We start from the raw sequence: 27,667 nt of genomic DNA, 5'->3' as shown, positions 1-27,667 counted from the left end.
CAAAGTGGGGGGACTTAAAGCTTATAATAGGTGGTCAATAAATATCCGTTGGATGACTGATGAGTGAATGAATGAATGAATGAATGAGCGGAGTATGGCAGGAAGGCAAATGGGGGAGCACAGTCAGGTTTCAAGCAGATCCGGATCAGAAAGGAAACTTCCATCTATCAGGTCTTGGCTTATTAGTGGTGCTGACTATTTGCCGTGAGCACTCTATTCCTCCTTCTCCTATTCTGTTGTCCTCAGCATCCTCCCCAAAAGGTGGCACCAGACTAAACAGACACCCCTCCCAAGCCCCCTCGCCTGCTTTCCACCCCTAAAGACCTTTGCTGCTCCCACAAAGGACATGGGGGCTGCACTTTTCCTCCGAGATGCCTGTAGAGGTGTGGCTGTGGGGCAAGACCAGAGCATTCCTTCTGGAACCTTCTTGAAGGGCTCAGATCGCCAAGCCCCTCTTCTTCTCTCCTTCTGTCACCTCCCTGAGGATGAGAAGTGTGGCATGGGGGAGGGCGTCAGCAGGGGAGGTGGGACAGTGGGTGGTCACGCTCTAGATGAGTCCAGAGCACGGAACCACGGAGCTGTCCAAGGAAAGTATGGTTCCCACTCTAGGATCTTCTGAGAGGGGGCTGTGGCCCTCATCAGGGCCAGGCCAGCAAGCCTGGACTTAGCTCAGGGACCCCAGAAGGACAGACTGTGCCAGCTCCAAGCATGAGGATCACAGTCTCCCAGTCTCCCTGTCCTGGCCGCCCCTTCCAGGTTTTGGTCTGATGTCAGCCCTTCTGCACAGGGAAGGGGGAAGGAGGGAAGACGAGAGGGAGGGTCCCCAAGGCACAGAATTCCCTGGCCCAGAGTCCCTTTAAGGCAGATAATTTGTGCTTTACAAAGAGATCACTGATTTTGCTGATAGAAAACGAAACAAACGCACGACGACCAGACAAAACAAATAAGACAAATCACGATGAATCAAGAAGGGCAGCAAGAGCAGGAGAGAGGAACAGGAGCTGGTGCAGATGGTGGTCCTCAGGGCAGGCTGGCAATATCTCTCTCTGGAGGGGGGCCAACCGGCTTGGGGCTGCTCTCGTTGGCTTTTCCTTCAAACATCATGACTCTGGTTTGGAGACAGAGGGGGGGGAAATAAAAGGCAGGATTAGGATTCTTTCCCTCATCCAGGGAGAGATCATCCCAGCCCTCATGTCTGCAGGGTCCTCAACCGAATGCCCTTGCATCCATTCTCCAGTGGGATCTCCTCTATGTGAAGGGGCTGCTAGTCCCATTTCACAGAACAGAAAACTGAGGTACAAAGATCTCTGTATTCGAGGCCATGCATCTTCCCTTACCCATGCTGCCTAAAGGCAGAGCTAGGCTGGGTCATGGCTCTGCTCAAAACCTCTTCAGATCTTCAAAAACCACCCAAGGTTTTAAGAGTAACATCTGGGGTGCCTGGGTGGCTCAGTCCGTGAAGCGTCCAACTCTTGATTTCGGCTCAGGTAATGATCTCAGGGTCATGAGATCGAGCCCCGGATCAGGCTCCACGCTGGGATGGAACCTATTTAAGATTCTCTCCCTCCTCTCCCTCGTCCCCTTGCTCATTCCCTCTCTCTCTCAAAAAACAAGGTAGCATCTTGGAAGTAGAGGATAGGGGTTCTGGATGGAGCCTCTGAAGGGAAACAGCCTGATTTGAATCCCAGCCCTACTATTTCCCAGCTGGTAACTCAAGGACAACCCCACTGGCGCTCAGTTTCCATTTGGAAGTAAGGATGCCCAAAGGGCCAACAACCCTAGAGCTGTTTTGAGTACCCCCACTCTTCCTGTGGTCACCCTTTGGGTGGGCTCTTTCTGTCCACTGGCTATAAATCCTATCCAAAGGGTGACAGTCCACAAGCAGCTTACCTCCAAGCTGATCTGCACACCCAAGGCCCTCCTTGACCTCTCCCCTTGGATGTCGAAAGGACACTTCCAACTTAATCCCTCAAAAACTCAGCTCCCAATTCCTGCCTCCCCCACCTGCTCTTCCCCCTAAAGTAAATAGCATCACTCACTCCAAATAGATCGGGATCATCTGACTCCTTGTTCTCCGCTACATATCTGGGCATTGAAGCAAACCTTCCAGCTCTGTCTCCCAAACCATTCCTGATTCCAGAAGCTTCTGCCTACCTTCACTGCAGCTTCTCCAGGCCAAGTGGCCTCATCTCTTGCCTGCACAGCCTCCCTCCTGCCACTCTCACTCGTGCTGCAGCCAGAGGCTTTTAAAAGTCAGCCCCTAGCTTAGAGTCGTCCAATGGCATCCCTTCACATTAGTGCCAAATGCTGAGTGGGACCCAGACCCACAAGGCCCCATGTCACCTGGTCTGCAAACTCATCCTTCATTCCATGCACTCACTGATGGCCAGACACACTAGCTTCTGTGCTGTTCCTTTGAGCACACAAGCAGTCTGCCTCAGGGCCTTTGCACTTGCTTATTCCGCTGCCTGGAAAGCTTTCCCCTTCGGATGACTCATCTCTTAACATCTCTCTCCCTCGAGGCTCTGGTCAAGTGTTGCCTTCTCAATGAGATCCTCCCTGCCTACTATCCCCTCCGTCTCTGTTCCTCTGTCCATTTGGGTTTTCTTGGTGCTACACCATGGCAATCTGGCGTTTTAGTTTCTTGGGTTTTTTATTTTGTTCTTACCTGTCTCTTGCCATGAGACTATAAGCTCCATGAGGCCAACAACTCCTGTGTCCCTGACACCTAGGATAATTCTTGGTACATCGTTGGTGCTCAATAAATATTTGCTGAATTAATAAATGACACATCTGAGGGGTCACTGGGTAGACCAGAGCCGACCACAGAGTAAATGCACTAAATCCTGGGTGTTTTCTGAGATCATCAACACTCCCGTTGCTGCCACCTATGGCACGCGGCATCCCAGGTGTACTGTGGTCTGACCTGGACGGTTTTCCACACCGCTTGCCCCACCCCTTCCTCACACTAGAAGCTCTGCAGGCTGAACCAGGGGCTCATGAGCAGGTCCTCAGCTTCCTTGGGCCTCGACTCCCCCCTTTGTAACAAATGAGGCAGGTATATTTGACATTCGTACGTTCAAAACCAGAAATTCTTCAGGGTATCTCTCTGCAGCGGGGGCAGGGGCTGGGAAGCGTGACCTTGGCCACCACAGACCAGGTGTTTGCCAAGACCCAGGTACTGGGCTGCGGCCTTCATATGCGTCACACCATAAGCCCTCGGGACGACATTTCACACAAGAGACTCACCATCATCTCTCGCTTACAAACCAAGAAACTAAGGCCCGGGACCAAAGGGGATTTGCCCAGACTCAATTAGGGGGCAAGCAACCGCATCAAAATTTGAACTCTGCCTCCCTTCAGAGCCAATTGTTAAATATATAATGCTCTCCACAGCCTCATGGGTAGTAGAATCACTTTGCAAATGAGGAAACCCAGGCTCAGAAGGTTTCACAGTAGATTTTTTTTTTTTAAGATTTTATTCATTTATTTGAGAGAGCGCACAAGCAGGGGGAGGGGCAGAGGGAGAGAACAGATTCTAAACGGAACCAGGAGCCCGACGCAGGATTTGATCTCAGGACCCGGGGACCATGACCTGAGCCGAAGACAGACACTCAACCGACTGAGCCCCCACCCCCCTCAAGGTGTCCACATGGTAGATTCATCATCCCCGCCATCGTTCTGCTTCCTGAGCACTCATTCTACCGGAAAGTTCTGGGTACATATTAATGTGCCCATGACAGATGAGGAAATCGGGTTCAGAGAAATCAAGCCCCTCGTGTCCAGCAGGTCCCACGAGGCATTCCCTCCTGGCTGGGCTGAGGCCTTCCCACGCACAACGACTCTGCCTTCGGAGGCCCCGGGAGAGGCAGGGGGTACTCACAGTTTCAGGACAGCTGACCGCTTTCCCAGCATCATGTTCACAAAGTCTCGGTAGGAGATGGTGTCGCTGACCCCCCCTGTCACCTCTGAGATCATCTTTTTCATCTCCAAATGGGTCTTGGGGACCCCAAGCTTCTCCATCATCCTCTTTAAAGACATCAGGTCTGCGAGAGGAAAAGCAGATCTGTTAAGCGGAGACAGGCTGCGGGCCAGGAAGCAGGTAGAGCTCCATGGCTCTCAGCCCCTGCCCGGGGACTACAGTCCAGGGCCCTTCTCCTCCCCGGCGGGTGAACCCATCACACCGTCCCTGCTCTCTTCAGAGGTAGTACAGGGTAGTGGTTAGGGACAGGGACCTGGGCTGGAACCCAGTCCTGCTCTTTCTGGCTGTGGGACCTGGAGCAAACTACTTAACCTCTCTGAGACTCTGCTCCCATAAGCCATCAAATGGGTTGACGGGATCATTTGAGAGGGTGCGATGCACAAGAAGTACCCAGCACAAAGCAGGTGTCCAGCAATGGGGCCGTTAGGGGTCTGTTAGGTCTGCTGCGCCCCAAGGTCCGGGGGAGCTGTGTGCCGGCTGCTCCAGCTCCCCGGGGAGCCACTGCCCAGCAAGGTGGGGTCAGGGAGTAGGCTTGACCCAAGGCAGGGAAAGCCATCCTGCAGGGTGCTGGGCAGCAGCTTCTCTCCACCTGCCACTCCCACCCGGCAGTCCCAGGGTTCCCGCCTCGCCCACAGGGCATGGGAGCCAAAAATATCCTGCAGAGCAGGAAAACCAACAAAGGAACAAAATTCAAGAAAAACAAGGGAGGCACCAAAAAGTCACTACTCTCTGTAGAATCGATGCCTCTGACCTCCCTGCTCCCCTGATCTTAGGCAATTTCCTCCAGATTGTTCTGTGAACAATGGGTCAGCAGAGGGTGGTGGGAGAGAGGCAGGACAGGGGGCCGATTTTTTGGGCCAGGGGTGTGGCACGACAGCTCACCCGAGGGCAGGATGGGCAGGACGGATGCCAGACCCCCAGGTGCCAGAATGTCCAGGGCATTTCAAAGAAAACTAGGCAGGCCTCTGCAGGGAAAAGTTAGAGGTCCCCCCCCCATGCTGCTGGCCAGGATTGAAATTGGCAAGATCTTTCTGGAAGGCAGTTTGGCAAGATGCCTCAAAAAAGTCTTTGACCCAGAAGATCCAATTCCCAAGATTTACTCTAAAGAAATAATCGGAGATCTGGACAAAGATTCACGTACAAAGACGCTCTTCACAGGACTATCAAAGTAGTTAAAATTGGAGCTTTCTAAATGCGCAATATTAAAACACTGGCTAAGTAAGTTACGGTCCGTCCCGTGATGGAATATTATGCAGCCATTAATTATATTTCAAAAGAAAAATTAATCATATGTCAAAACACTCACAATATATTATTTTTTAAAACGAGGTTCTAACACGGTTATAAAAGAGCATTTGTGATTAGAATAAAGGGTGGGAGAATATAAACCAAAATATTCACAGCAGTTATTTCTGGGAGGGAAGACTGTGGCTGACTTATTTTCGTCTTTGTGCCTTACTGCGTTTTCCAAAAGTTTTTATGATGAAGATGTATTAGTTTGATAACCCCAATTTTTTTTTTCCTGAAGGAAAATAAGGATAAAAATATTTAACAAGGAGAAGACGGAGACAAGACGGAGGAGTAGAAACAGCACAGAGGCCGCAACACTGAGCTCAGGGCCAGACGGAGAAGGGAGAGCCAGTTTGGGAACCAAAGGCTGGGATCTGGACCCTGGGCCGACCACTTGACCGCCATGTGCCCCAACCCAGTCAGTTCACACTGCTGAGCCTGGCTTCCTCGTCTGTAAAATGGGGATAATTAAGCCGGCCTTGACCATGTCATAGCGTTACTCGTGAAGGTCAAGGGATGGTCTTGGACCCAAGGGCCATGGGACAGGCATTTGTCACCCCCAAGCCAGGACCACACGATACAGTCAGGATCTGCTGGAGGAGGGAAGCTACGTACACAGAAGCACCATGTCCAATGCCGGCCAGCGTACAAAGGCAAGGACAAAGGAACCGCCAGTCCCCCGGGACCCGGACGTCAAGAGCCTGAGCATCTCCAACCCCGGGCAGGGGTGGCACCTGGCGTGGAAGGCTGAGACGTGTGCGGGGAGTTGTGTGGGAGGGAAGCAGTGAGGAGAAGAGTCTGGGGGCAGTGGGTCTAGGCTTAAGGCTGGCAGGCTGGCCTGGCCCATCCGGGGAGCTTTGGTGTGTGCCCCTCCCCCACACAGACGGCCCAGCGGGTCTCTCCAGACCCTCAGATCCTCCCCGCAGCAGGGACACCCTCCCCTTGCACAGTCGAGGCCTCACTTACCAATCTCGCCCTCATTGTTCAGGTCAAACTCCATGTACTTCTCTGGAAATCACAGAGCAAAAACTGGGATTAATTAGCTCCGAAGCAGGGTCCCAGAGATGTCCTCGAAGGCAACAGGCCGTGTCCCCAGGGAGCCCACATCCTCCTCCTCACACCCTCACTTCGGGGTCTAGACACGAGTCCCATCATCTCCACCACTGTCTCTGGAGAAAGAGCTCACCCTGCCTGCACCCCTCTCCCACAGGCGCCATGGTATAAGGGTCTAGGGGGCCACTGTAGCCTTCTGCTGAAGTGGGGCTTCCTCCCAGCTGCTTCCTCCCAGGTTCCCGCCAGCATGAGCTGGCTGTGTCACAGTGACTCCAAAGTGACTGGAACAGATTGCCAGGCCCTGATCTATGGGTGCAGTGGCTTTAGGAAGGGTGGGGTGAGGTGAGGAACTGGTCGGTTCTAGTGATTCTGATCCAGGTGTGGGAATCACCAGTTTAAGGAATCCCTGTGGTTCTGAACTTTTTGGGGGTGGGGGTGTCTGCGGGCACCACTGAAAATCTGGTGCTCTCCCGAGAGAAATGCCATGAACCTGCCCTTGACCCAAAGTGGCACATACAATGTCCAGGGGTACACAGACCCTCCCCATCAAACCTCACCTACAGACCTTGAGTTAAGGCTCTCTGATCAAAGGCAAAGAGCCTTGTCCTCCCTCACCTTTGCACGGCTCTCCTAGGGGAGGCGGCAGGGGTCGGTGGAACGGGGCAGGGATGGGGTGGGGGGGTGGTTTATCCCACTACTTCTTTCTGTTCAATGGAAACAGCCCCATTGCATAATGGTTCAGAGCAGGGGACTTTGGAGAGAGACCAACATGTGATCAAGCCTTTAACTCTGCCATAGGCAGGTCGTGTGACCCCACACAAGGGATCCCCACCTCTCCGAGCCTGAGTTGTTTCATCTATAAATCAAAGTCGCACTCGTCTCCCTCCTGGCTGACTTGGGAGGAGTTGGGGAGCTCACGACACAGCATTCGAAGTGCTTCCCACAAGGTCAACACTCAACAAATGCTTTGCCATCGGGGTCCTGCCTGAGGACAACGAAGCCGGGAGCGGTGTGAGGAGTACTTGGCAGGCTCTTCGCCTTGGAGCAAGGAGGACGTCCACAGTGCCAAGCCTGGGGGGGGGGAGGGGGAGGGGGTGCGGCCTCGAGGCGATCTGGCGAGGTCCTCCAGCGGCCAGGGCTCCCTGCGCGCAGAGAGCATCTCCCAGGCAGGAAAGGTGGGTCTGCTGGGCTCCTTATGTGCACGGCTCCTCTCCTTTCGAGCTGCTGGCTGGGAACCAAGCACCAGGGCCCGGAACAGAGGGACCTTTATGCCGCCCCCTCCCCGCGCGGGCTCCCCGGCCCTGTTTTCTTTTCATCCCGTGCTGCTGGGATTCAATGGGCAGAAACTCTGCCCCCTGCCCCACTGTGGTGACACAAACGTCCATTCTGCACAGGGGCTCCTGAGCCGCTCCCCCACGGAGGGGAGAGGCCAGGGCTGCTACAAAGGGCTGATTGTGTGCTGGGGCCCCGGGAGCAAGCAGGGCCTGGGCAGCAGCGGACAGGAGCCAGCCTGAGCCCCGCCTGTCAGGCAGCCGTGGTGGGGTGGGGTGGCGGGGCTTCGGGCAAGGGTGAGGGGCCTGGGGTGGCATGGAGGCAGGTAGAGGGGCCAGTGCCTGTGCCCGTGGCTGGGGACCCCATCTCACAGCCCACCAGGAGGAGGGCGTTCTGGAAGAAACAGGGGGGCACAGGCTGGCCTTGTGGGGTAAGGAATCCTATGTGCCAGGGGGCCAGCCCAGCTCTCCCGGGGAAGGGGAGGGCAGACAGCCCCGGCTCACCTTTGAAGGCCGCAAGCTTTTCTGGCAAGTTCTCTTCATCACTGTACTTCTGGTCACAGAGAAACTCCTTTGAAAGTGAAAGGACAGTGCTGAGTCCCAGGTCAGCAGGCACAGCCCACTGTCATTTAGGCCCACAGTCCTGGTGTCTGCTCCCACGCCAGGTGGTTGGGCTTGGCCGGGGAAGCACAGGAGGCTCTAGTGTTTTTCCTGGCCTCCTATCAACCCCCAGAGGCAGATCTGCAGGAACCTGCCCCTGGGGCAGGAAGGGTCTGCCCTAAACACCTCCAGCCAGCCTCTGAATTCCCAGCGCAGGGACTGGCCCTCCTCCCCCAGGGCACCCCAGCTCCAAGATCCATGAGGCCGTGAGCCCCACACACAAGCTGCCTGGTTTCCAGCACTCACTTCCTAAGTGCGTGACCCAAGCTTATTAATTCTTCCCTATTCCTCTATGGTTTTATCTGACAAATGGGTACAGTCATTGCAGCCACTCCTCAGGTTTGTAAGAGAATCCAAGGCGAGTGTCCGTATGACTCTTGGCACACAGCAAGTGCTCAGGAAACAGCAGCTAGTGCATTGTTAGCATCTGCGCTAGCCAGAAAATGATTGTATATTGCTTGGGAGGTTGGTTACTCTCTCGTCTGTGTCCTCAGCTGTAAAACAGGGCCACCTTCCGCTCAAATGATGCCTTTCAGAAGCAGATGTGCAGGAGGGGGAGGGGCACGGGACACGAACAACAGCCTCCAGAATGAAACACTGACCCGCATGATCTCTTGGGCTCTCCCAGTGGGCCCACAGGGTAGCTACTATTATTACTCCCATTTTACAGATGACGGAACAGAGGCCACCCAGGCAGAGCTTCACCTCGGCTCCGACTCCCGGAGAGCTGGCATCCCTAACCCCGACACTTAAAGATGGGCGGGAGGCAGCCGTTCATCAGGCTTCAGAACAAAATGCTGCTAATTAGTAAGCACTTGCTATGCTGGGCATAGCGTCCAGTGCCTTGTTGCCGCTCTTCAAGCCGCCCTAGAGCCTGTATTCAGATGGGAAAGCAGAGGGCATGTTCCCATCCTAGCGCCAGACTCCACAGATCCCCTCTCCTCCCTGGACCTCGCTTTCCTCATTACTGAGCAGACCGGACACAGGCATCGCCCCCTCCGCCCATTTCTGAGGGACCACAGGGTACACAGCTCTGGTTGAGGCATCAAGGGAGCAGGTGAGACCAGGGAAGTAAGGTCTGTACTGTAAAATGACAAGAAGCCTGTGTTTAGAATGACGTTAAACGTCATCTGGACCTGCCACTCCATCTGTTTCTAAATTCCTGTGGGCATGTCCCACCAACCGACCCCTGAGTCTGTACTTCCGCATCTCCCAGGACATAAGACTGTCCAGCCTGCCGTGTAAACCCCCCTTTAATGTAGGAGAACGAATAGAAGGATAACTGAAGATAAAGTACTCTGGGTTTGGGTCTCAGTCCCCTCCTCACCAGCTGTGAAATGGGCACAAGGGTACCCATCTCCTCGGGCACCTGCCCCTTGACGGGGATAACCCACTGTGAAAGCTCCGTGCCAGGCGTGTTCGTCCGAGCTCAGGAAGCAGCGGCACGGCTAAGAGCGAGGACAATGTGATCCCTTCCAAGGCTCACGACCTCCACATTAACTCACCCCCTTCGACAGAGAAGGAGATATCCACCTGCCAGTCTGGCTCCCCTCCTTGGTTCTGGGGGCTCTGTCCTACCCCTTGAAGCCAATTTGCCTGGATCCCTAGAGGGGATTGGTACCTACTGTGGACAGGCTCTGGTCAGTGCAGGATTTCTGCTTTGGGAGGGCACTGTGCTGTCTCATTAGGGTAGGAACGGCCCTGCCAGAGAGGTTAGATGACCTGTCTGAAGTCCTAGAGCTAGAAGGGTGCAGGCTCAGTTTGGAACCCGAGTCTGTAGGACTCCAGGGTCCAGGCCTCCAGCAGCAACCACGGGGCCACCCCAGGGCCCACCATGTGGATCGGCCACACATCGGACCTCGTTACCAAATGCCATGCAGTGTCCTGCCCCCACTTAGCCAGAGCTGGGCTACCCTCCTCCCAGCTGGCTCTGTCCAGGACTTTTCTTCTTGGCTCCGTCTCGTGGCTCTTTTCCACCCTCCACCCCATTCTCTGACCCGAAGTAGGACAATTAACTCTTGTCTGTGGCCCCAAGCAAACCAGACGCCTCCTGGGGTCACAGGTCCCATGGTCTGCACAGCAGAGGGACAACTAGGTTCCTCAGTCAGTGGTTCCCAGACTTTGAGATACTGCAGAAGGGAAACACTTCCCAAAAAAGTAAAAATAGAGGGAGGTGCTAAGATAGGGCTGCCAAGGTTTTATTTTGCCAAGTGGAGACTATACACAATCACCACTGACTGTTGCCACGAGTTCAAAGAAGGACATTCCAGGGGCGCCGGAGTGGCACAGTCTGTTGAGCGTCCAACTCTTGGTTTCAGCTCAAGGTCATGATCGAGGGGCCCTGAGATCGAGCCCCATGGCGGGCTTTGCACTCAGCACGGAGTTGGCTTGTCCCTTTCCCTCAGCTCCTCCCCTTTCTCTCTCTCTCATTAAAGATATTTCGTGAAAGTGGGAAGTTCATAACTTTTTAAAAGATTTCATTTTTAGTGAGAGAGCATGAGAGGGGAAGTCAGAGGGAGAAGCAGACTCCCCATGGAGCTGGGAGCTGAAGCGGGACTCGATCCTGGGACTCCGGGATCGTGACCGGAGCTGAACACAGTCACCCAACCAACTGAGCCACCTCGGCGCCCAGGAAACTCATAATTTTTTAAAAAAGATTTTATTTATCTCTTTGACGGAGATCACAAGTAGGCAGAGAGGCAGGCAGAGAGAGAGGGGAAGCAGGCTCCCTGCTGAGCAGAGAACCGATGCGGGGCTCAATCCCAGGACCCCGAGATCATGACCTGAACAGAAGACAGAGGCTTTAACCCACTGAGACACCCAGGCGCCCCAGAATTCGTAATTTTTAAGTGGATTCCATTTAGCCTATGTTCAGATCACCGCATCGCCCCCATGTTCCCTCAGCTTTACCATCTCGGGAACCAGAAAACCTTCACGTGGGAGGCACAAGGGTATGGGCAAGGCCCAATATCCGGGAACCTCTGGTGAGAGGCCTAGAGGCCCTCCCAGCTCCCCCGTTCTGATCGACCAGAAATCCTGCACCAGCCGGAGCCTGTCCCCAACAGGTACCAACCCCCTGTGGAGACCCAGGAAGGTTGGGCTCAAGGGGGTAGGACACAGGCCCCGTCTTGGAGAAAAACCACACAAGGACAATCACAGGACAACCAGGCAGTGGCTTCTGTTCACTGGGCCCGACCCCTGGGCTGGCGTGGTTGGGGGGGGGGCAGGATTATTGTTTTCTCACCACCGAAGCCAGTTTTCTCCTTGGCACTTCCGACCACCTAATGTGCTATTTTATTGGTGTTCGCATCCCCCGGCCCCCCCGCGGCTAGAATGAGTGCCTCAGCCACCCTGGCCCCCTGTCTGGGGCTCCCCCCATGCCAGGCTTCCTCCCACATCGGGACCTTCGCCTTTGGCTATGCCTTCTCCCTGCAGCGCTCCTTTGCCCACCGCCCCAGCCCCTGGCCCCGTGGCTCTCTCCCTCACCATCTTCACGCACTGGCTCAACTCTCCCCTTCTCAAGGGGCAGACCCCATCCATCCTGCCCGCTGCAGTCCCACGCCTCCACTCCCAACGCCCCTTATCTTGCTGTGCAGCCCCTTTTATCCCACGGGACGAATCATCTGCTAACACAGTTCACAACACGATGCCCATGAAGGGTGTCGTCTAGGGTCTGCCTCCCGGCCCGCCCCCCACTACAGTGTAGGCTGCACATAGTAGGTGCTCAGGAAACACGTGCAGGCTGAGTGAATGAACTAAGACCCGGGACCCAGGGAGGATAAAGAACTTGCTCAACTCAGCACAGCCGGCAAGTGCCCGAGCTGGGATTCAGGTCCACAGTGAAGGCTGCCTGGGCTCCTTCCCTGCACGGAGCTACGGAATCCAAGCGGCCCACGGCAGTGGCTGTTGGAAGGAGGCCGGGGGGAGGCAAGCCTTGGGCCACAGGTGCCAGGAGGATGAGCTTACTATCTCATGCCCCAGAGATGCCTAGCACCCAGCAGTGCCCAGCACACAGTAGGTGCTCAGGAAACATCGGCCAAGGGACTGGAGAAGCCTGGCATTTAGCCCAGAATCATTTTCTCTACTCTCAGCCCAGACACGGTGGGGCTGCTTTGCAAACATGTACGCGTGCGACACAGACTGGAGGGGTCAGAGATGGGGAATCTCATTTTTCCTTAGAGCCCCAAATGGCAAGGGCTTGAGCCACAGAGCGACCAGGGCTGGGAGAGGCATCTGACCCAGTCAGGCATGGGTGGGGGTTAGGGCAGCTGTGCGGACCAGGCCTTTGGCAGGGTGCCAGGGAGGGGGCAGGTGGGCAGCAGAAACAGGAGTTTCCATTGGTGGGGCTGCCAGCTCCCGCCCCGGCTCCAAGCTTTGGATTCTTGGTTCCTGCTCATGCACAGCCCACAGCTTCCCTACTTCCAGGCATCCTTCCCCCCCGCCCCCTTCCCCGGGATCTTTGTCCAGCCTCGGGGGCACAGCCATGCCCAGTGAGCAGGTATCCTGTGTGTCCACACTCCAGGACCCACAGCTGCCCTGTCTCTGGGTCCCCAGGCAGAGAAGAGCGAGCCACAAATACATGTAAGTGCTCGTACAGTGCCCGTTCCCTAGTAAACACTACATGAATGTTGGCTGTTTATTACTGGGACCTCCAAACACTTAAATGAGTACAGTCTGCTTACAACCCCCCAGCTCGCCATCCAGAACATCATTACCCCCTCCCCCGACCTGAGCTGAATACGGTTTCTCTTTCCCCTTTCCGGGTATTCCCACTGGAGAGACGGGACAATGGAGGTGCTGAGACATTCATTGCTCAACCTGCTCAACGTTACAAGGTTTTAACAATTCAAGCAAAACCTGCTCAACGTTACAAAGTCTTAACAATTCAAGCAACGTGTACCTACTTTCACCGCCCCACACCCTTCCCTGCCCCAAACAAGGAGAGGGTGGTCTGGCCACAGGTTTCTGGGCAAAGAAAGTCAACACTGTTACCTTTCCTCTTAGGCTGCTGCAAAAAGAGGTTATTTCAGAGGCCAGGGACCCACTCAATAGCCCTCTAGGGGGACGGGAGAGTATGTGGATGCATTCCTCCACCCCCATGCCCCTCTCCCACTCCAACTCCCTGTCCCCAAAGACCATTTTTTCCATCTTCAGAAACTGCTGTCAGGGCCTTCAGGGATGAGGGCTGCTGGGGAAACTGAGGCACCAGAAGGGAAAGTCTTGCCTCAAGCCACAGTGGTCAGGAGACCTCCATCAAGTCCCCAGGGGCAGGGTGTGAGGGGCAGAGGGCTTGGGGAGGGAGGTTGAATCAAGTGGTCTGGGTTCAAATCCCAGCTCCAGCACTTGCTAGCTCTGTGGCTCTGGGCAACTTGCTTTACCACTCTGGGCCTCAGCTTCCTCATCTGTAAAATGCGATCATAACAATAGAACCTCCTCCTTGGGTTGGTGTAAGGATTAAATGAGCTAACTGCATAGGGAGAGCTTGGCTCCTAGCGTATTTACTAAGCGTAAGCAGTTACAACCAAATCCAAGCCTCACCAAGAGATCAACATGAGAAGGGGAAGGGCAGAGACCTACCCACAACTCTCTGTCCCACACTGCGCCACGGAGTCCTCCTGGTAAGCCTTGACCCTCGGGCCATCCCTCTGCAAGGGCAAACTTTGATTTGTCCTTGGACACCCGGGAGACTTGGCAGCGACGGGCCATCCACACAGGACAGAGTGCTCCCATCTCAGCCCCAGGGGACGGTGCCCACAGGCACACCCGCTCGCTGCTGCCTCTCTTGGTCCTCTCCAACCTCTGATGCACATCAGAACCCGCCCCCCGTCCCTGGGAGCCCCATCTAGGCACTTATGCCCGGAAGGGAATATTTCCAAGACCAGCAGAGGTTGGCAGCCCCTGCCGTGTCCGGCCTTCCAGATCCCTTGCCACCTGCCTGCTCTCCCCTCCCCCACTTCCCCTCCTTAACTCTCTTTCCGGGCTGGTACCTCTAGCACCTGCTCCCGGATGCTCGCTCCCGGCCCTCCGTCCTTGTCCTTATGTACCAGCTGCAGCAGAATTTTGGGGCGGGGAGATATCACCATCTTGGAGGCCATCCAAGGAGCTGGTGGCTGCAGCCCTGGGCAAAACCCCCAAGGACAGGCAGCACCATAGTGGGCCGGGGCTGAGATGGCTGTGACACCACCCACAGGCTCTTAAAGGGCCAGTGCCAGGTCCGTGCCGGGCCTGAGGCCTGGTATGCTGCGGGAGCCTGGAAGGTGCCCCCACAAGGACAACAGGCTCATGTTGCCCATGGTGGCTCCGAGGCCTCATCTGGATGCAGCATCCTTGCCAGCAGATGGGGCAGCCGAAGAAAAACAGCCCACAGACAACGCAAATGAAGCGGCCCTGACAGAAATTCCATCCCCGGCTTCCTGTGACACGGCCACGCCAAGGTCGAGCCCGGCTGTACCTGCGTGGACACTGAATCCTCGGGGGCTCACATGGCCACTTATCACCATCTCCCTTATAATATATTAAGGAAGAGCAAGAGAGACGGGGGCTGGTGAGGCCAGCTGGGCTCACTCACCCGGGCAGGGACAGGCAGGGTGGCACACGGTACGCAGGGAGAGAGACACATCTGCGTCGTGCCCTGCTCAGGTCTCAGAGGTCCCCTATGCTGGGGCAGGACAGGGGACCTATAACATCAGGGCACAGAGCCCCAGCCTGCCCTGTCCAGCTCTTCCCAGTACAGACGGTGTGTGGGCTCTGAAATAACCATTAGGCCCCTGAACGCTGCAGGGAATGCCAAGTGCCCTTGACTCGACCCAGGAGGGCTGGGAAGGCGGGACAGTAGCCAGAGATCCTTATCACCTAAGCAGGAGAGGCTTGTGTCCCAGCTCAGCCGTGGCCACCTGGCAGACAGGGTCCTGGGCAGGCCACGGGAGCCGTCAGAGTCAGCATCCCAGCTCTGCCACTTCCTGGCTCGGTGACCTTGGGCAGGTGACTTCACCGAGCTGTTTCCTCATCTCTAAAACATGAGCCTGAGGAATCCCTGTCCCACGGTGATATTTAGAGATTCCTCCTGCACATCTGTCTAGTCAAGCGCTCCATCCAGAGGGTCACTGTGATGATGGCAAGTCCTGGCATGGGGCAAAGGCACGACCCACGTTATTGGTTCAAGATTCCGGCCCCTGGCTGGTTCGAGATGCAGCCCTCGTCGTCCTCCGGGCTCCTCCTCCTCAGTCCCAAGGGTGAGGGCACTCTGCGGGGCAGCCCCCAGCCCCACTGCCTCTCTGTGTCCCTGTGGGAAGCTGCAGAGAGAATCTGTCCCGTTGCCATATAAGGCCAGGCCTGGCTGGCCCGGGGTCACCTGCCATGCCACCAAGGCTCAGGGAATGTCAACTATGTGGGGGGGAGTAGGAGGCGGGCTCAGGTCCTGCCTGCTTCAGTAGTGCTGAGAACGCCCACACACACTTGCGCACGCACACACGCGAGTGCGCACACACACGCGCACATGCACACGCACGGCAAAGGCAGGGAGGCTGGCTTCAGGTAGTTCACTCAGCCCCTGCGAGTCTTGTTTTCTGTAAAATGGGAATAGACACTCATGAGAGGAGAGCGAGCATTTCATGAGATTAACACCCAGAGTGCTCCTGGCACGCTGCCCGGCTCCTGCCAAGCGCTCAGAAAATGATCACAAAATGAGAGCAAAACCAAAAAGAATGCATTTCCATGCAGGCCCCCAGGACCTCCAGGTCCACCCAAGTCTCTTTCTACTTTGGCTCCTGACCCTTATTAACAACAATAGCGAAGACTGAGCTGCCCTCCCTGGAAGCTGGCCTGGCCCTGGGGCGAGGGGAAAGCTCCAGAGGGAACTGGGGTGCTGGCCCGGAGAAGCCCCCAGAGCTGCCGGCCAGGCTGGGCTCGACCCTGGGCAGCAGCCCCGGAGGTGCTCAGCCCCGTACAGCCGGTGAGTCATGAAGCCCCATAGTCCAGGGGCTCCTGCCTCCACAAGGCCCATGGGAAAATGCTCCATCCGGCCCCCCAGAAGCTCTGTGCCAGTGGGGGCAGTGAAGCTGCACCCCAAAGAAAGCCAGTCTGGGCTGCCAACATGGTTCCCTCTAGAGTCCACGCACACCAGGGAATGTCTGCTGTGGTCACGGTCATGGGTGAAACAGACTCAGACCCTCAAACAGAGCGACTCCCTTGGTCTACAAAGAGCTCCTGTCTGGTCATCTCTGATTGTCGTGGGGACAGAGCGAGGATCTCTGTTCCCTCTGGAGGCGGGGAGGCCTAAGGTTCTGCTCTGTGGAAGGGTCCGGCCCACGCTGAGCAGCCAGCATGGGCTGTGGCTTGCACTCGACCTTGCTCCTAGGATTCTGCTCCCTGCATCTGTAAGCACCAAACTGATGACAAGGACCATGAAAGCTGTGTGCTTTACAAGGATTATCTCCCTGAAAAATCACCGCAACCAAAATGCTATTATCTCAAGTGGCATGCCCAAGGTCACAGAGCCAGCAAGCGTTCTGCCCACCCCTGCACCACCACCCCTGACCTCCTGGGTGGGTGAGGCGGGGGTGGGGGCTGGCACACAGCTCAAACTTCTGGTTTGATCCTGGAGTCCCCTTCCTCTGGTTTGATCCAGCAGCCAGACAGTAGGCTGGGTTCCCATGGCAGGGATCAGAATAGCTTCTGGGCAGTCAAAGGACATTAGATGACAAGCTCTGTCAACGGCTTCTGTGTGGCCTTAGCCAGTTGCCTGCCCTCTCTGGGTTTTGGGGTCCCAAGGTGGTGACACATGGCCCCTTCTTGTTCACCTTCTCCAGTCCCAGCACTGTCCAGATCAGCCCCCTGAGAGCCACAGCCCCACCCCCTTCTAAGCCAAGCCAGTCCACCGCCCAAACCACCAGGTAGCCTACTCCTACAAACCCCTCCGACTGCCCCCCACTAAGGGCAGGGCTGGCATGAAAGTCTCACACACTCTCAGCAACTGTGGGTTGTCTGACCGTAGTCCCCTCTCCCCCATCTCCAGCTGTCTCTGGCTCAGGGTCCTGCTGACTGTGGGTGGATTCAGCCGGCTTGGAACCCACCCTGTCAAGTGGCCCAGGGGGCTGTATGAGGTCAGGGTTCCAGGCTTCCGTCCAGAGGGCAAGAGCAGCCAAGACCAAGACCAAGGGCGGGCTGGCTGCAGAGTAAACTGGGAAGGAACCCAGCAGCCTGGACCCCTGAGAGCCCCAGCCACACGACCAGTCTCCCTCCCAGCTATGCTCAGGATGGCCCCAAGAGGCAGGTGATGATGGCACAGAAGGGACTAGAGATTACTTGGAGGGACCCTGGGTCCCCAGAGCCCTGCTTGGGATTCCTACAGCCAGCAGAATGAAATCAGATAAGCTGCCTCATTCCAGATACTCCGAAAAAAAGTCAAGACTGCCAGCCCAGGCGAGAAGAAATACTACAAAATAGGACGGCCGTGCGCAGCCCCTGGACCCACTTCCACACAGCCTTGACCCGGACCCTGCTGACCGTCACCAGCTTCTCACTTGGGGACTCTGAGCTGGGCTTGGACCTTGGGTGCCCAGCAGCTGAGGGAGCCAGCAGGGGGGATGCCCAGCCTTGTTTCAGTGGGGACACCCCTGCAGCCTGTTGGGAGGGAATCTGGGAGGTGTCTACCTTAGGAGAGAACTCTAGCACGGTCCACAGAAGTCAGCCCTCCTGCCAGGTGCTGGGCCACGCACACTATATATTTTCTCTCTCTGAGCCCTCAAGGTGGCCTCAGTTTTGTTCTGAGATGGGGATTCCTGATGGAGGCCGCGCCTGAGCCCAGATCTCACGGGACCCCAGACCCTGGGTTGTGCTGCCTTTGAGTTTTGGTCAATCCAGGCAGGCCCTGACACTTTTCCTTATCTTCTAGAATTTACCTGGCCATTAAGCAAATGTTTGTGCACCATCGTACACCCAGCAACAGCGGGGTTTCTGTAAAGAAATCCATGAGGTCCAGCAAGAAAAGCATCAAGCGTCTCAGGGAACCTTTCCTAAAAGCTGGAGGGGAAAAGAGTTGTGGGGTGGGGTGGGGGAGGGGCCTTGCATTTTCTGTCTGGGAGGGCGCACCCACGCGGCAGTCTGGATCCCCGGTTCTAAAATCAGCCCCACCTGGACTTGCCCGGCCATCGCGGGGCAGCCACCGAGCCTCTCAGGGCCTCCACTCCCTCCCGCGGATGTACTACCGGGGGCGGGGAGGAGGGGCGGCTCAGAGACATCGGGGGTCCCTCCGTGGACCCAATTCTCGCCGCTGGTCCCAGGCGGGCTTCCGGGGAGGCCGGGCCCGGAGGCATCAAAGCTCCCGGGAGAGCCCCACCTCCCTAGTCTAAGAGTAACAACTTGCAACCCGAGCCGCGGGAGCCAAGTTGGGTGGAGGCGGCGGAGGCGGTGGAGGGGGACCTACCTGGAGTCGGAGGCACGGGCGGGGGCCGGGGAGGAGATCGGGGAAGCCCAGAGGAGGAAGAGAAGGGGGTTGATGTTGCGGCAGGCGCAGCCTCGCAGACGGGGGCGGGACCTGAGGGGCGCTGGGATATTTGGGGGCGACTCGCAAGCCGACCCGGGGCGGCGCGCGCTTACCCGGTTGATCTCGGCCAGCCTCCTCTCCTGCCGGGCTTTGAGCAAGCCGAACGCCTTCCCTCCTGCAGGAGACAAAGAGGCGGCCCGGGAAGCTGGGCGGGGCGGGGGTCTCCCCGGGCCTCGAGCCGCGGATCCCGCGGTCCGTCCGGCGCGCGCAGGTGGCGGGCCGGGGGACTCCGCGCCGGGGTGAGGGGGGTGGGGCAGGGGCGCGGGACAGCGCGGGGACGGCGGCGCCTACCTTGGAACCTGTTGCTGAGCGCGAGCGACATGGTGAGCACCGGGCTCCCGCCGGCTCGGGGCTACGCGGCCGCGGCGAGGCACGACGAGGAGGGACGGGCGCCGGGTCCGAGCTCCGGCGGCGTGTGGCGGCGGGACGGAGGGGCGGAGGGATGGCGCGGGCGGCCGGACACACCCCTCCCGCCCTCCTCTCCCCGCCCCCCCGCCCCGGGCCCTCCCGCCCCGCCACCCGGCCGCCGGCATCAAAGCGCCTATTATGCGGGACGCCGCGCCCGCTGCCCGCCCCTCTGGTGGAGGGCGCGGAAAATGCACGGCCCGGGACCTCCTCGGGCCCCTTCCCCGCTCCGGGCCGCGATGTCCCCAGAAAGAAAGCGGGGAGGCACTTGGGATCCTAGAGGATCAGCTAGGGTCCCGGTGGCCGCGAGCGCGCGCTCCAGCACCCGCCGCTGTTACGTTACGGTGGCCCTGGGCGCGCGGCGCTGGTAGAAGGCAGGCCAGCCTCCCCAGTCTCTACTTTTAACTCTTGGAAGAAAAATATGAAAACTTTGAGGTTTTTGTTTTTTGTTGGTGTGGTTGGGTAAAGGCATAATGACAAAGCGCCGCGAAGACATCAGTGACACTTTAAATCCATCAGAATGATTTGTGTTTTGTTGATTAAATCTGTTCTTGAGCACTCACTATGCCCCAGCTACTTTGCCGGCTCAGTACAGCATAGATTTACGTCGTTTAGTTCTCAAAACTCTGCAGAATAGGACTTGGTGTTCCCAGTTGACAGAAAAGAAAAGTCAGGGAGCTGAAGCTCAGAACAAGTCCACTCAGATGATGGTAAGCCAAGCCCCCGACTCCTGGGGGTAGGGGGCGTGGGTGCGGGAACCAGGGACTAGTGACGGGACGGTAATGAAGTCTCACGGCCGAATCAGGACAGTTCTGAGAGTGAAGGATGGCAGTCCTCCTAAGTATGCCGACAGCCACAGGTACAAGCAGGAGCTGTCCCGGGCAAACAGCTGTCCCAGTCACCAGTAATGCAAACCCCCCCCACCACCACCACCACAGAGTGTGTCCCTGGGAACTGGATCTGGGAAGTCTCCTTCCCCACAAACTTACCTTTGTCTTGCCCCCAGGACTGGGATCCTGGGGCCAGCTGGTCGTCTCTTCTGTGGTTGTCCCTGGGAGACAAAGAGGCCAGGTTGTCCCAAGGAAGGGGGCTGGACAGGATGGAATGTCCCACGGTGGACCCATGTCAGGGCAGCAGCAGTTCAAGGCCCCACGTCCCCAGCAGAGTGAGCACGTGCTTCCCCCCGGTTATTCTCTGGTGCTCACCCACCTCTAGGGTTTGGATCTGGCCAAGCTGTGTGGTCTGGGGCCCAGCACCAGCCTTGTCTGAGGCTCAGTGTCCTTTGCTGCAGAGTGGAGGAAACAGTGCCTCTCACCCAGCAACGGCTATTAGAACTTTTATGACTTTCAGGGTGCTTGGAGCAGAGAGTAAAAGCCTGCAGGGGAGCAGGGCTTAGGAATTACAACCCTTGGTTGATGGGAGATGTTCCTTCTGGAGGCCAGATTAGGGACCTGACCTAGAATGGGGCCCTCATGATACCCTTCCCAGTCCAGGCTCAGATGGCCTGTTGCCCTGGTCGGTTGCAGTGGCCAGCCGCCCCACCTTCCAGTGCTCAGCTGCCGGGCTGCATTGCTCACCAGATGTTCAACAGCTGCCACATTCCACCCAGCACAGCCCCACCTCTGGGGCCAGAGTGGCTCTGCACACACCAGGCATGACCGGACTGCATGAGTCATGAGATGTTAAGCCTGAGGTACGTCACCATGGAATGGAGAAGAGGCCTGGGTTGCACATCCCCACCCCATTGGGATGATGACACTGGGCTTTGCTGAGCCCCACAGCTTGAGTGGATAGGGGTTTAATGCCAAGAGCCCGCATCAGAATGGCTGTGTGCCTCTATCAGCACAGAAACTGGGTGTTGAGGAAGAGGGTCTGGAGGGCATCAGACTCAATCTATCCCAGGGTCTGCAAAGAACCTTGGTCTCCTTGGCCCTTCCTATACCAGACACCAATCATCCAACCCCCTGCAGAGCACCAGCCTCCCACCCCTGTCCTTCCTCTCCTATCTACCCAGTCACTCCCTGGGTCATTGGTGCCCACCACATTATACACACACATACAACCCTCACTCGCCGTGGCCTTGGCTTTCAGGTTGTCTGTGGAGGAGCCGGCCTCTTTCTTGGAATGCTCTCCCCCAACAGATCTGCAGAGGATACAGAGAAGCTCTCAGTATACGGCTTTGTACTGTTCTTCTAACTAGGAATTGGGGGCCCTGGCCTAAGCTGGGTCTGTCTTTTGGGGGAGTAATCAGGACAGTTTCAAACTTGTCTCTGGGTTTGACCGATGAAACGGGGCTAGGGTCCGGGGGTGTGGCCATCCTCTTCCATCATGCTCAGGAAGAGCAAAGAAAGCTGCTCTGCGCACGGGGTGGGGAGGTAGGAGACAGAAGCACACACGGGGGTGGGGGGCAGAGGCAAGGGGAGGGGCAGAAGGGAGGGGACAGGAGAGTCCCCGGAGGTTTGGCAGTCTTTCCCAGCCCAGGATTCTAGGAGAGCCTCCCACGTCCTCCCAACAAACTCCCCTTTTTAATTATGCCACGTTGAAAGGGCTTCAGACTATGTGGCCAAGAGCTTAGACTGCCACGTTCCATAGTCCACCCCATCGACGCAACCTGGGTTTCTGGGTGATCTGTGCTGGCCAGGCCCCCACCCTGTGAACCCTGAGCTATTGCCCACCTTCCTGCCTGGAATGTTCCCTCTGGCTCCCCGCCCTTTAAGGTCTGGCCCAAAGCCCTTCTTCTTTTCATTGGTGTCCATTTCTGAGCGGAGGGACACTTGATTTTGAGTTCACAGTGTCCTGCTTCCCTGTCTCCGGCCTGAACCAGAGGCCAGCTGAGGGCCCCTCATGCTCTCCTAGGCTTTGCCTGACAAACCCCCCGGAGCAGAGGTGGGAAAGCAGGTGCCTGTGGCCGCCAGACCCCAGCCAAGCCCCCACGGGAAGACCTGGCAAAACCAGTGAGCTCCACTTCTGCCACCTGCCTGCTACTGCACGTGGACCAAGAGATCACTGAACATTCGCCCGCCCACCCGCTGGGTGCTGGCTGTGTGCACCCACATGCCAGGACAGTGAGTCCGCACCACAGCCGGGGCCCCTGCTTCCAACCAGCGGGAGATGACCAAAAGCATGCCACCCAGCTAGTAAAGGGGTCCTTTATTTTCACATTAAACAGAACGGGTCCATGTTGCTTCCTGTCCACCCCGCCCCCTCCGCCTGTAGGAGGAAGAGCCCCGGAGGGGAGGTGGGCTCCTGGGCCTGGGTCTGGGGTCCCAGGGCCAAGGGCCTGTTGTCGGTGGGAAGAGGGCCCCGGGAATGGGGAGGAGCTCCGGGAGGAAATGCCAGGAATCCTGGGCAGAGGCTGGCAGGGGGCCTGACCACAGGGGGCTCCCCAGCATGACAGGCTGGAGCCACAGCCAGGCTGCCACACCCAGCAGGGACCTCCCAGGTGGCAAGTGCGGCCACAGGGCCTCAGGGCCAGTGTCAATCAAAGGCTGACAGGGGTCTTGGGGTCCCAAAGAGGAGCTCCCCCAGCACCCTAGTCCCCCTGACCCAGGCCTGCTAAGGCCCTTGAGGCTCAGCTCTCTGGCTAGGCCACAGGCTGAAAGGAGCACTGGGCCCAGGGCAGGCGACTCCCAGGATCCCGAGACCAAGCATTCCAGGAAACCAGTGAAAACTGTGCAGGGCTGGGCCATCCTCCTGGTGGACCAAGGAGGCCGCACCCGGGCCCTAAGGGTCCCTGGGCCTCAAGCTCCCCTGCTGAGAGCCCCCTGCCCCAGTCTGCTGCTGAGGATCTTCCATCTCTTGGTCTGCCTGGTCCCGCTGCTGTGCAGAGTGGGCGATGGGCAGGTGTCCTGGGATGACCTGCTGCAGGACAGCGGGCAGCACTGGGGTCGGTGGCTCTGGCTCCTGCCCAGCCCAGCCTGGATCCCTGCAGATGGCCCCCTCAGCCTCTCAGGCACCAACTCTGCTTGGGTCCTTGCCTTCAGGAGCAAGAGTGAGCGTGGAGGTGCCAGAGGGTAATTAACATACCCCCCCACACACCCAGCATCCAGAGGGCATATGGCAGAAAGGGTGCCCAGGAACCGGCTGTGGACTGAGTAGAACGTGTACATGCACAGAGGAACTGGCAAAAGTGTGTGCCTCGTGCACACAGGCGTGTCCCCACAAGGTGTGCATGTGTTCCTGACACTGGGGTGTGCATGTGTACGCATCATGGCCTGGGAGTGCCCGCCCGGGCGAACTGTATATGTACACGGACTCTGGCGGGCATGGAGGGGACATGGCTGTGGACTTGGAAGACTACGTGAGTATTCCCTTGGGGTGGGCACACAGCCGCAGGCTCTGGGGGGTGTGTCTGCAAGGGTGCACCTGTGGGGTGCATGTGCCTGCCCCGGCCAGGGCCACGGTGTTGGGAGAGGGGTGTCCTGGGCGGCCCTCACTGCCAGCTGGCACAGCTCTGGGGCAGGCTATGCAGAATGGCCTCCAGGTTCTGCTTGTCGGCACGGATCTCAGCGAGGTCGTTCTCGAAGCTCTGGATCTGCAGCTCTTGCTGCTCCGACTCCTGCTGTAGCAGCCTCAGTTTCCCCTGTAGGGCGTCCGGCAGGCTCAGCTGCAGCCTCAGGCGCTCCAGTGCCCATTGGGTCTCGTTCAGGGCCTGGGCTGGGGCCTGATGGGTGTCCAGCGACCCTGCAGAGGGGCACGGATGGCCTCAGCAGAGACCAGTTCTCCCGCAGGCCCCAGCGCCCATTCAGCGCCCACCCCCGAGACCTCTGGAGACCCAAACCTTCCAGGATTCTGACTGCCCACGATCTGCCAGGAAAGCAAGGGACAGAGAAGGCAGTGTGTCTGGTCTGGGCACCCCAGTGGGTACACATGAAGACTCTGGAACTTTCCCCCTAGGCAGCACTGGGCAATGGTTCCTTTTTGTCATGGTACTACTGTTATTAATAAAAAGAACTCCCTGCGTGGTTCCTGAGCCCATTTCCTAAAGCCGTGTGTGGCACAAGGTCCCCATAGCTCCATGCCGATTTGCCGAGAGCACGCATTTAAAGATGCCTCCTGTGCCGAGACACGGACGGCCACGGGGGTAAAAAGCAGTGTCCCTGGCATTAGAATGAGGGCTGTGGAAGCGGATGGGGCAGGAGGGACTGCCGGCTCCTGTAAGCAGGCACCAAGGGTCTCGTCCTGGCCCAGCATGGGTTAACTCTGTTTTTTGGAGTTCAGCACTTCCCAGAGCCTCATCAAGGGTAAAACGAGGAGGCAGGGCCCGGTGCCCACATTTGAACTTGGTGGTGGTAGTGGTGGCATGGAATCCATGGGCTGTCTCCCCCATCTGGGCCTTGTCACCTTGTCATTTATGGGTGACATTTAACAGGAAGATAAGGTTCAGCCATTGGGGATAGGGAAGTAAGTTCCAAATGGCTTCTAATCCCACAGGATCCCACTGGGGCCAGGGCTCCCCTGAGCCCCAAATTCCCTGGGCAACGAAGGTGAGGGTCAGAGGGCAGGCAGTTGAGGGCGGGGAGGTGGGCAGAAGGAGGCATCAGGGAGCTAAGCGCCGCTGGCCTGGGCAGATTCCGCTCCCAGCCAAGACCCCATCCACGGGGAGGCCCCAACTGCCTGGCCTTCGAGATTCAGGTTCAGCTTGTAGCCACATTCCACCTGCACTCCAGGGGCCCCCAGGCAGGGGCCCTCTGGGGGCTGCTCATGCCTGCGCCCCCAACTCGGGCACAGCAACAGACAGCAGTGCGGCCAGTGCTCTGAGTCCTTGGCGTCGGGAACAGACCAGCGGCTACCAGTGGGCGCCCCGAATCGGTCAGACCTGTGTGCAAACCTCAGTTTCCCCACTGACTGGCCATGGGGCCCCGGGCACATCACTTAAACTCTGTGCCTCAGACTGCCTGTCCGCAAGATGACAAGAGGATCCGGGTCCTTGCCTCCCAAGCAGAGCATTCTAGATCACGAGCACGCAAATCTTAGGGCCCGGCATGCAAACACGAAGCGGAACTTGGGGATTCTTCCCCTTATTAGTAATGAGGCCACGTGTGTGCTGTTATGTAGGTGACCCTGAGGAGGTGACACTAAGGGGCAGAAGCCAGTCACAGAAGGACACAGGGACATGAGGTCCCTGGAGTGTCAAGTTCACAGGGACCAAAGAGGTCCCAGGTGGGGGTGCCAGGGGCTGGGGCATAGGGAGTTTGTGTCTAATGGGTACAGTGTTTCGGTTTGAGAAGACGGGAAAGTTCTGGAGACGGATGGCGGGGACGGCTGTGCCACGTGTGAATGTACTTAATGCCTCTTAACTGTGTGCCTGAAGATGGTTAAAATGGCCAATTTTGTGTTACATGCATGTTACCACGGTTTTGGAAAATGCACGGCTACTGTCCTCCGCTCCCCCGTCCTGCTCTGCGGCCTCCGGGCCTTGCTGGGTGCTCCCCCCTTCATCTGAGAGGCCTCCTTGCTGAGGCTCCTCCCTGAGAGCTGCTCACCGGCTCTCACCATGCAGGTGGCAAGCACTTTCTACACGACGCTGGTGCTTACGTCCATTTTACAGATGAGGGAACTGAGGCTCAGAGAGGCACAGTGGTTTTCCCAAGGTCACACAGCCAGGGAAGGGAAAGCACCAGACTTGAGTCTCGGTCTGATTCTCGATGCCATCCTTGCTTCTGACATTCTCTCTCCTCCTCTGAAACCCTCAGGCACGCAGAGCCCATCTGCTCCTGTGGTCCCCACAGGTGTTCCGTCTGCTGAGTTTTCTGTGTCCCCCGTCCACCCCCCACCCCGCCCCGCACTGCCAGACTAGCGGCCCCTGGAGGCGCACAGTGACACCAGCCCCACCTTGCAGGATGGCCTGGGGCTATTTCAAATGCTTGTGGCTGGGGAGGAGGGACCGTGGGTATCTGGGGGCGAGGAGGAAAGCTTCTCTAGGACTGGGCCTCACAGAAGCTCCTGGGGGTGCTCCAGGGACCCAGGGGTCTCCTTACCCAGCCTGGAGAGCAGCTCCGACAAGGCCTGGACGTCCCTCTCCAGGGAGGCACGTGATTCTCGGATCTGCCGTTCCAAGGAATTCAGCCTGGCACCCATCTAGGGCGGGAGGGAAAGCTTGACCGGCTCCCTGCTGGCTCGGGGGCCAGGAGGAAATGGGAGTTGGGGTGGGGGGTCTTGGTACACGTACCTGCTCTGCGTCCTCCAGCTCCCGTCTGCGGGCCTGTGAGGTGAGCACCTGCCGGGAGGCCTGTCGGAACGTCGCCCGCGTCTGGCTGGAGAGCCGGCCTGCCCGGCGGTGTTCCTGCTTGCCCTCCCTGAGCAAGGCCTTGGCGAGCTGGGGGGCAGGCAGCAGTAGAGGGGGAGAGGGTAAGCGGACTGAGCCCTTTCAGAAATAAAGAGCAGTGACGGCCATGATGCCGAGCGGTCGTCAGTTTGAGCCCCGGATCAGTCGTTCATTTCACAAACAGGGACTAGACGCTGGCGACACGTACAGAGCCAGCGGGGGGTTAGAGGGCGCACAGACTGGACTTTGGCCCCAATTAAAAAATAAGAGCTTAGAGGTTTGGGGGAGTAAAGCCAAACAGACCTCGGTGAGAGTCCTGGTCATGGGACTTTAAGTCACTCACCCGGACTGGGCCTCGGGGTCCACACCCAGGACGCTAGTGACAACAGTGACACCTATTTCTTGAGGAATCAACAGGGTCACTGGCCTGGGGCCCCCTGAGCCCTTGGTAAGTGCGGAGCATTCAGCATGGTCTACACGGATGGGGGCAGATCTGTGGGGACCCCGTTTCACCTACAGAAGGGGCATTTCTTCCAGGACAGTCTTCCCACGGGTCCAGAAGGCAGGGATGTTGTCACACTCATGGCCCTGACCTTAGCACTGTCCTTGGCCAACAGCTCGGCTTCCCTGCCCTTCTTCTTGGCACTGGAGGAGACAGACGCTGCGTTTCCCAGCATCCTCTCCGCCTGCTTGGTCTTCTTCTTCAAGTCTAGGAGGAGCCTGTCGCTGACGACGCCTGCCTTCCTCCCCAGTGCGGCCTGGTCCCTGGGCTGCGGAAACTGCTGCTTCATTCCTGCAAACCCGGGGGAGGCAGTATCAAGAGGGCGGCCGCTGCCCTGAGAGCCTGCCAGGTAGCCACTGCGTCCGGTCCCCAGACAACGTGAGGGAGGTGCTGAGGGCAGGAGATCTACAGGAAACCTCCTGAAGCTTTTCTGTGAGACAAGCGAGTAATAGCAACACGCACTGTTCAGTGAATTTAAAGATTCATGTCATATCGTGGTGTTTGTTAAAATCGCGAGATTACACGGTTGGCTGATGCCTGGGCCAGGGTTGGGAATGGATGGGGAGCCACACCGCAGTACCCAGAAAATCCATTCAGCTCTTTCTCTGTACCCCTCCCTTATGTCTAAAAAGGCTCTGAAGCAGCTTATAGTGACAGTGACAGGTACGTTAACAACTGGCCCACTGAAGTGAGA

The 27,667-nt window shown here is 57.6% G+C and overlaps 2 protein-coding genes across 3 annotated transcripts in view; both read right to left on the bottom strand.

Annotated features, from left to right (window-relative positions):
• Positions 1–836: 836 nt before the first annotated feature.
• Positions 837–19,246, bottom strand: AIF1L (allograft inflammatory factor 1 like). Of its 2 annotated transcripts, XM_032866105.1 has the most exons (6): positions 19,091–19,246; positions 18,853–18,914; positions 8,101–8,167; positions 6,239–6,280; positions 3,884–4,046; positions 837–1,108 (listed from the first exon to the last, which is right to left on the bottom strand). In XM_032866105.1, exons 1-6 carry the CDS (start codon positions 19,119–19,121, stop codon positions 1,021–1,023), a joined length of 453 nt encoding a protein of 150 aa, XP_032721996.1. In that variant the 5' UTR covers positions 19,122–19,246; the 3' UTR covers positions 837–1,020. The 2 variants fall into 2 exon arrangements, with proteins under 2 accessions (XP_032721996.1, XP_032721995.1); XM_032866104.1 differs by lacking the exons at positions 18,853–18,914; positions 19,091–19,246 and adding an exon at positions 14,244–14,377.
• A 4,031-nt stretch (positions 19,247–23,277) lies between these two features.
• The window catches only part of LAMC3 (laminin subunit gamma 3), a 55,098-nt gene continuing 50,708 nt past the window's right edge, over positions 23,278–27,667 (bottom strand). The window contains exons 25-28 of the mRNA XM_032866099.1: positions 27,065–27,264; positions 26,376–26,522; positions 26,185–26,284; positions 23,278–23,887 (exon numbers count right to left, since the gene is read on the bottom strand). Of these exons, the coding sequence (XP_032721990.1) occupies positions 23,637–23,887; positions 26,185–26,284; positions 26,376–26,522; positions 27,065–27,264 (698 nt within the window). The 3' untranslated portion in view covers positions 23,278–23,636. The remainder of the gene's footprint in view (positions 23,888–26,184; positions 26,285–26,375; positions 26,523–27,064; positions 27,265–27,667) is intronic.

This window comes from Lontra canadensis, unplaced genomic scaffold (assembly GCF_010015895.1).
Source record: "Lontra canadensis isolate GAN:19392208 unplaced genomic scaffold, GSC_riverotter_1.0 scaffold30, whole genome shotgun sequence".
NCBI lineage: Eukaryota > Metazoa > Chordata > Mammalia > Carnivora > Mustelidae > Lontra > Lontra canadensis.
This window is presented reverse-complemented; position numbering and strand designations above follow the sequence as displayed.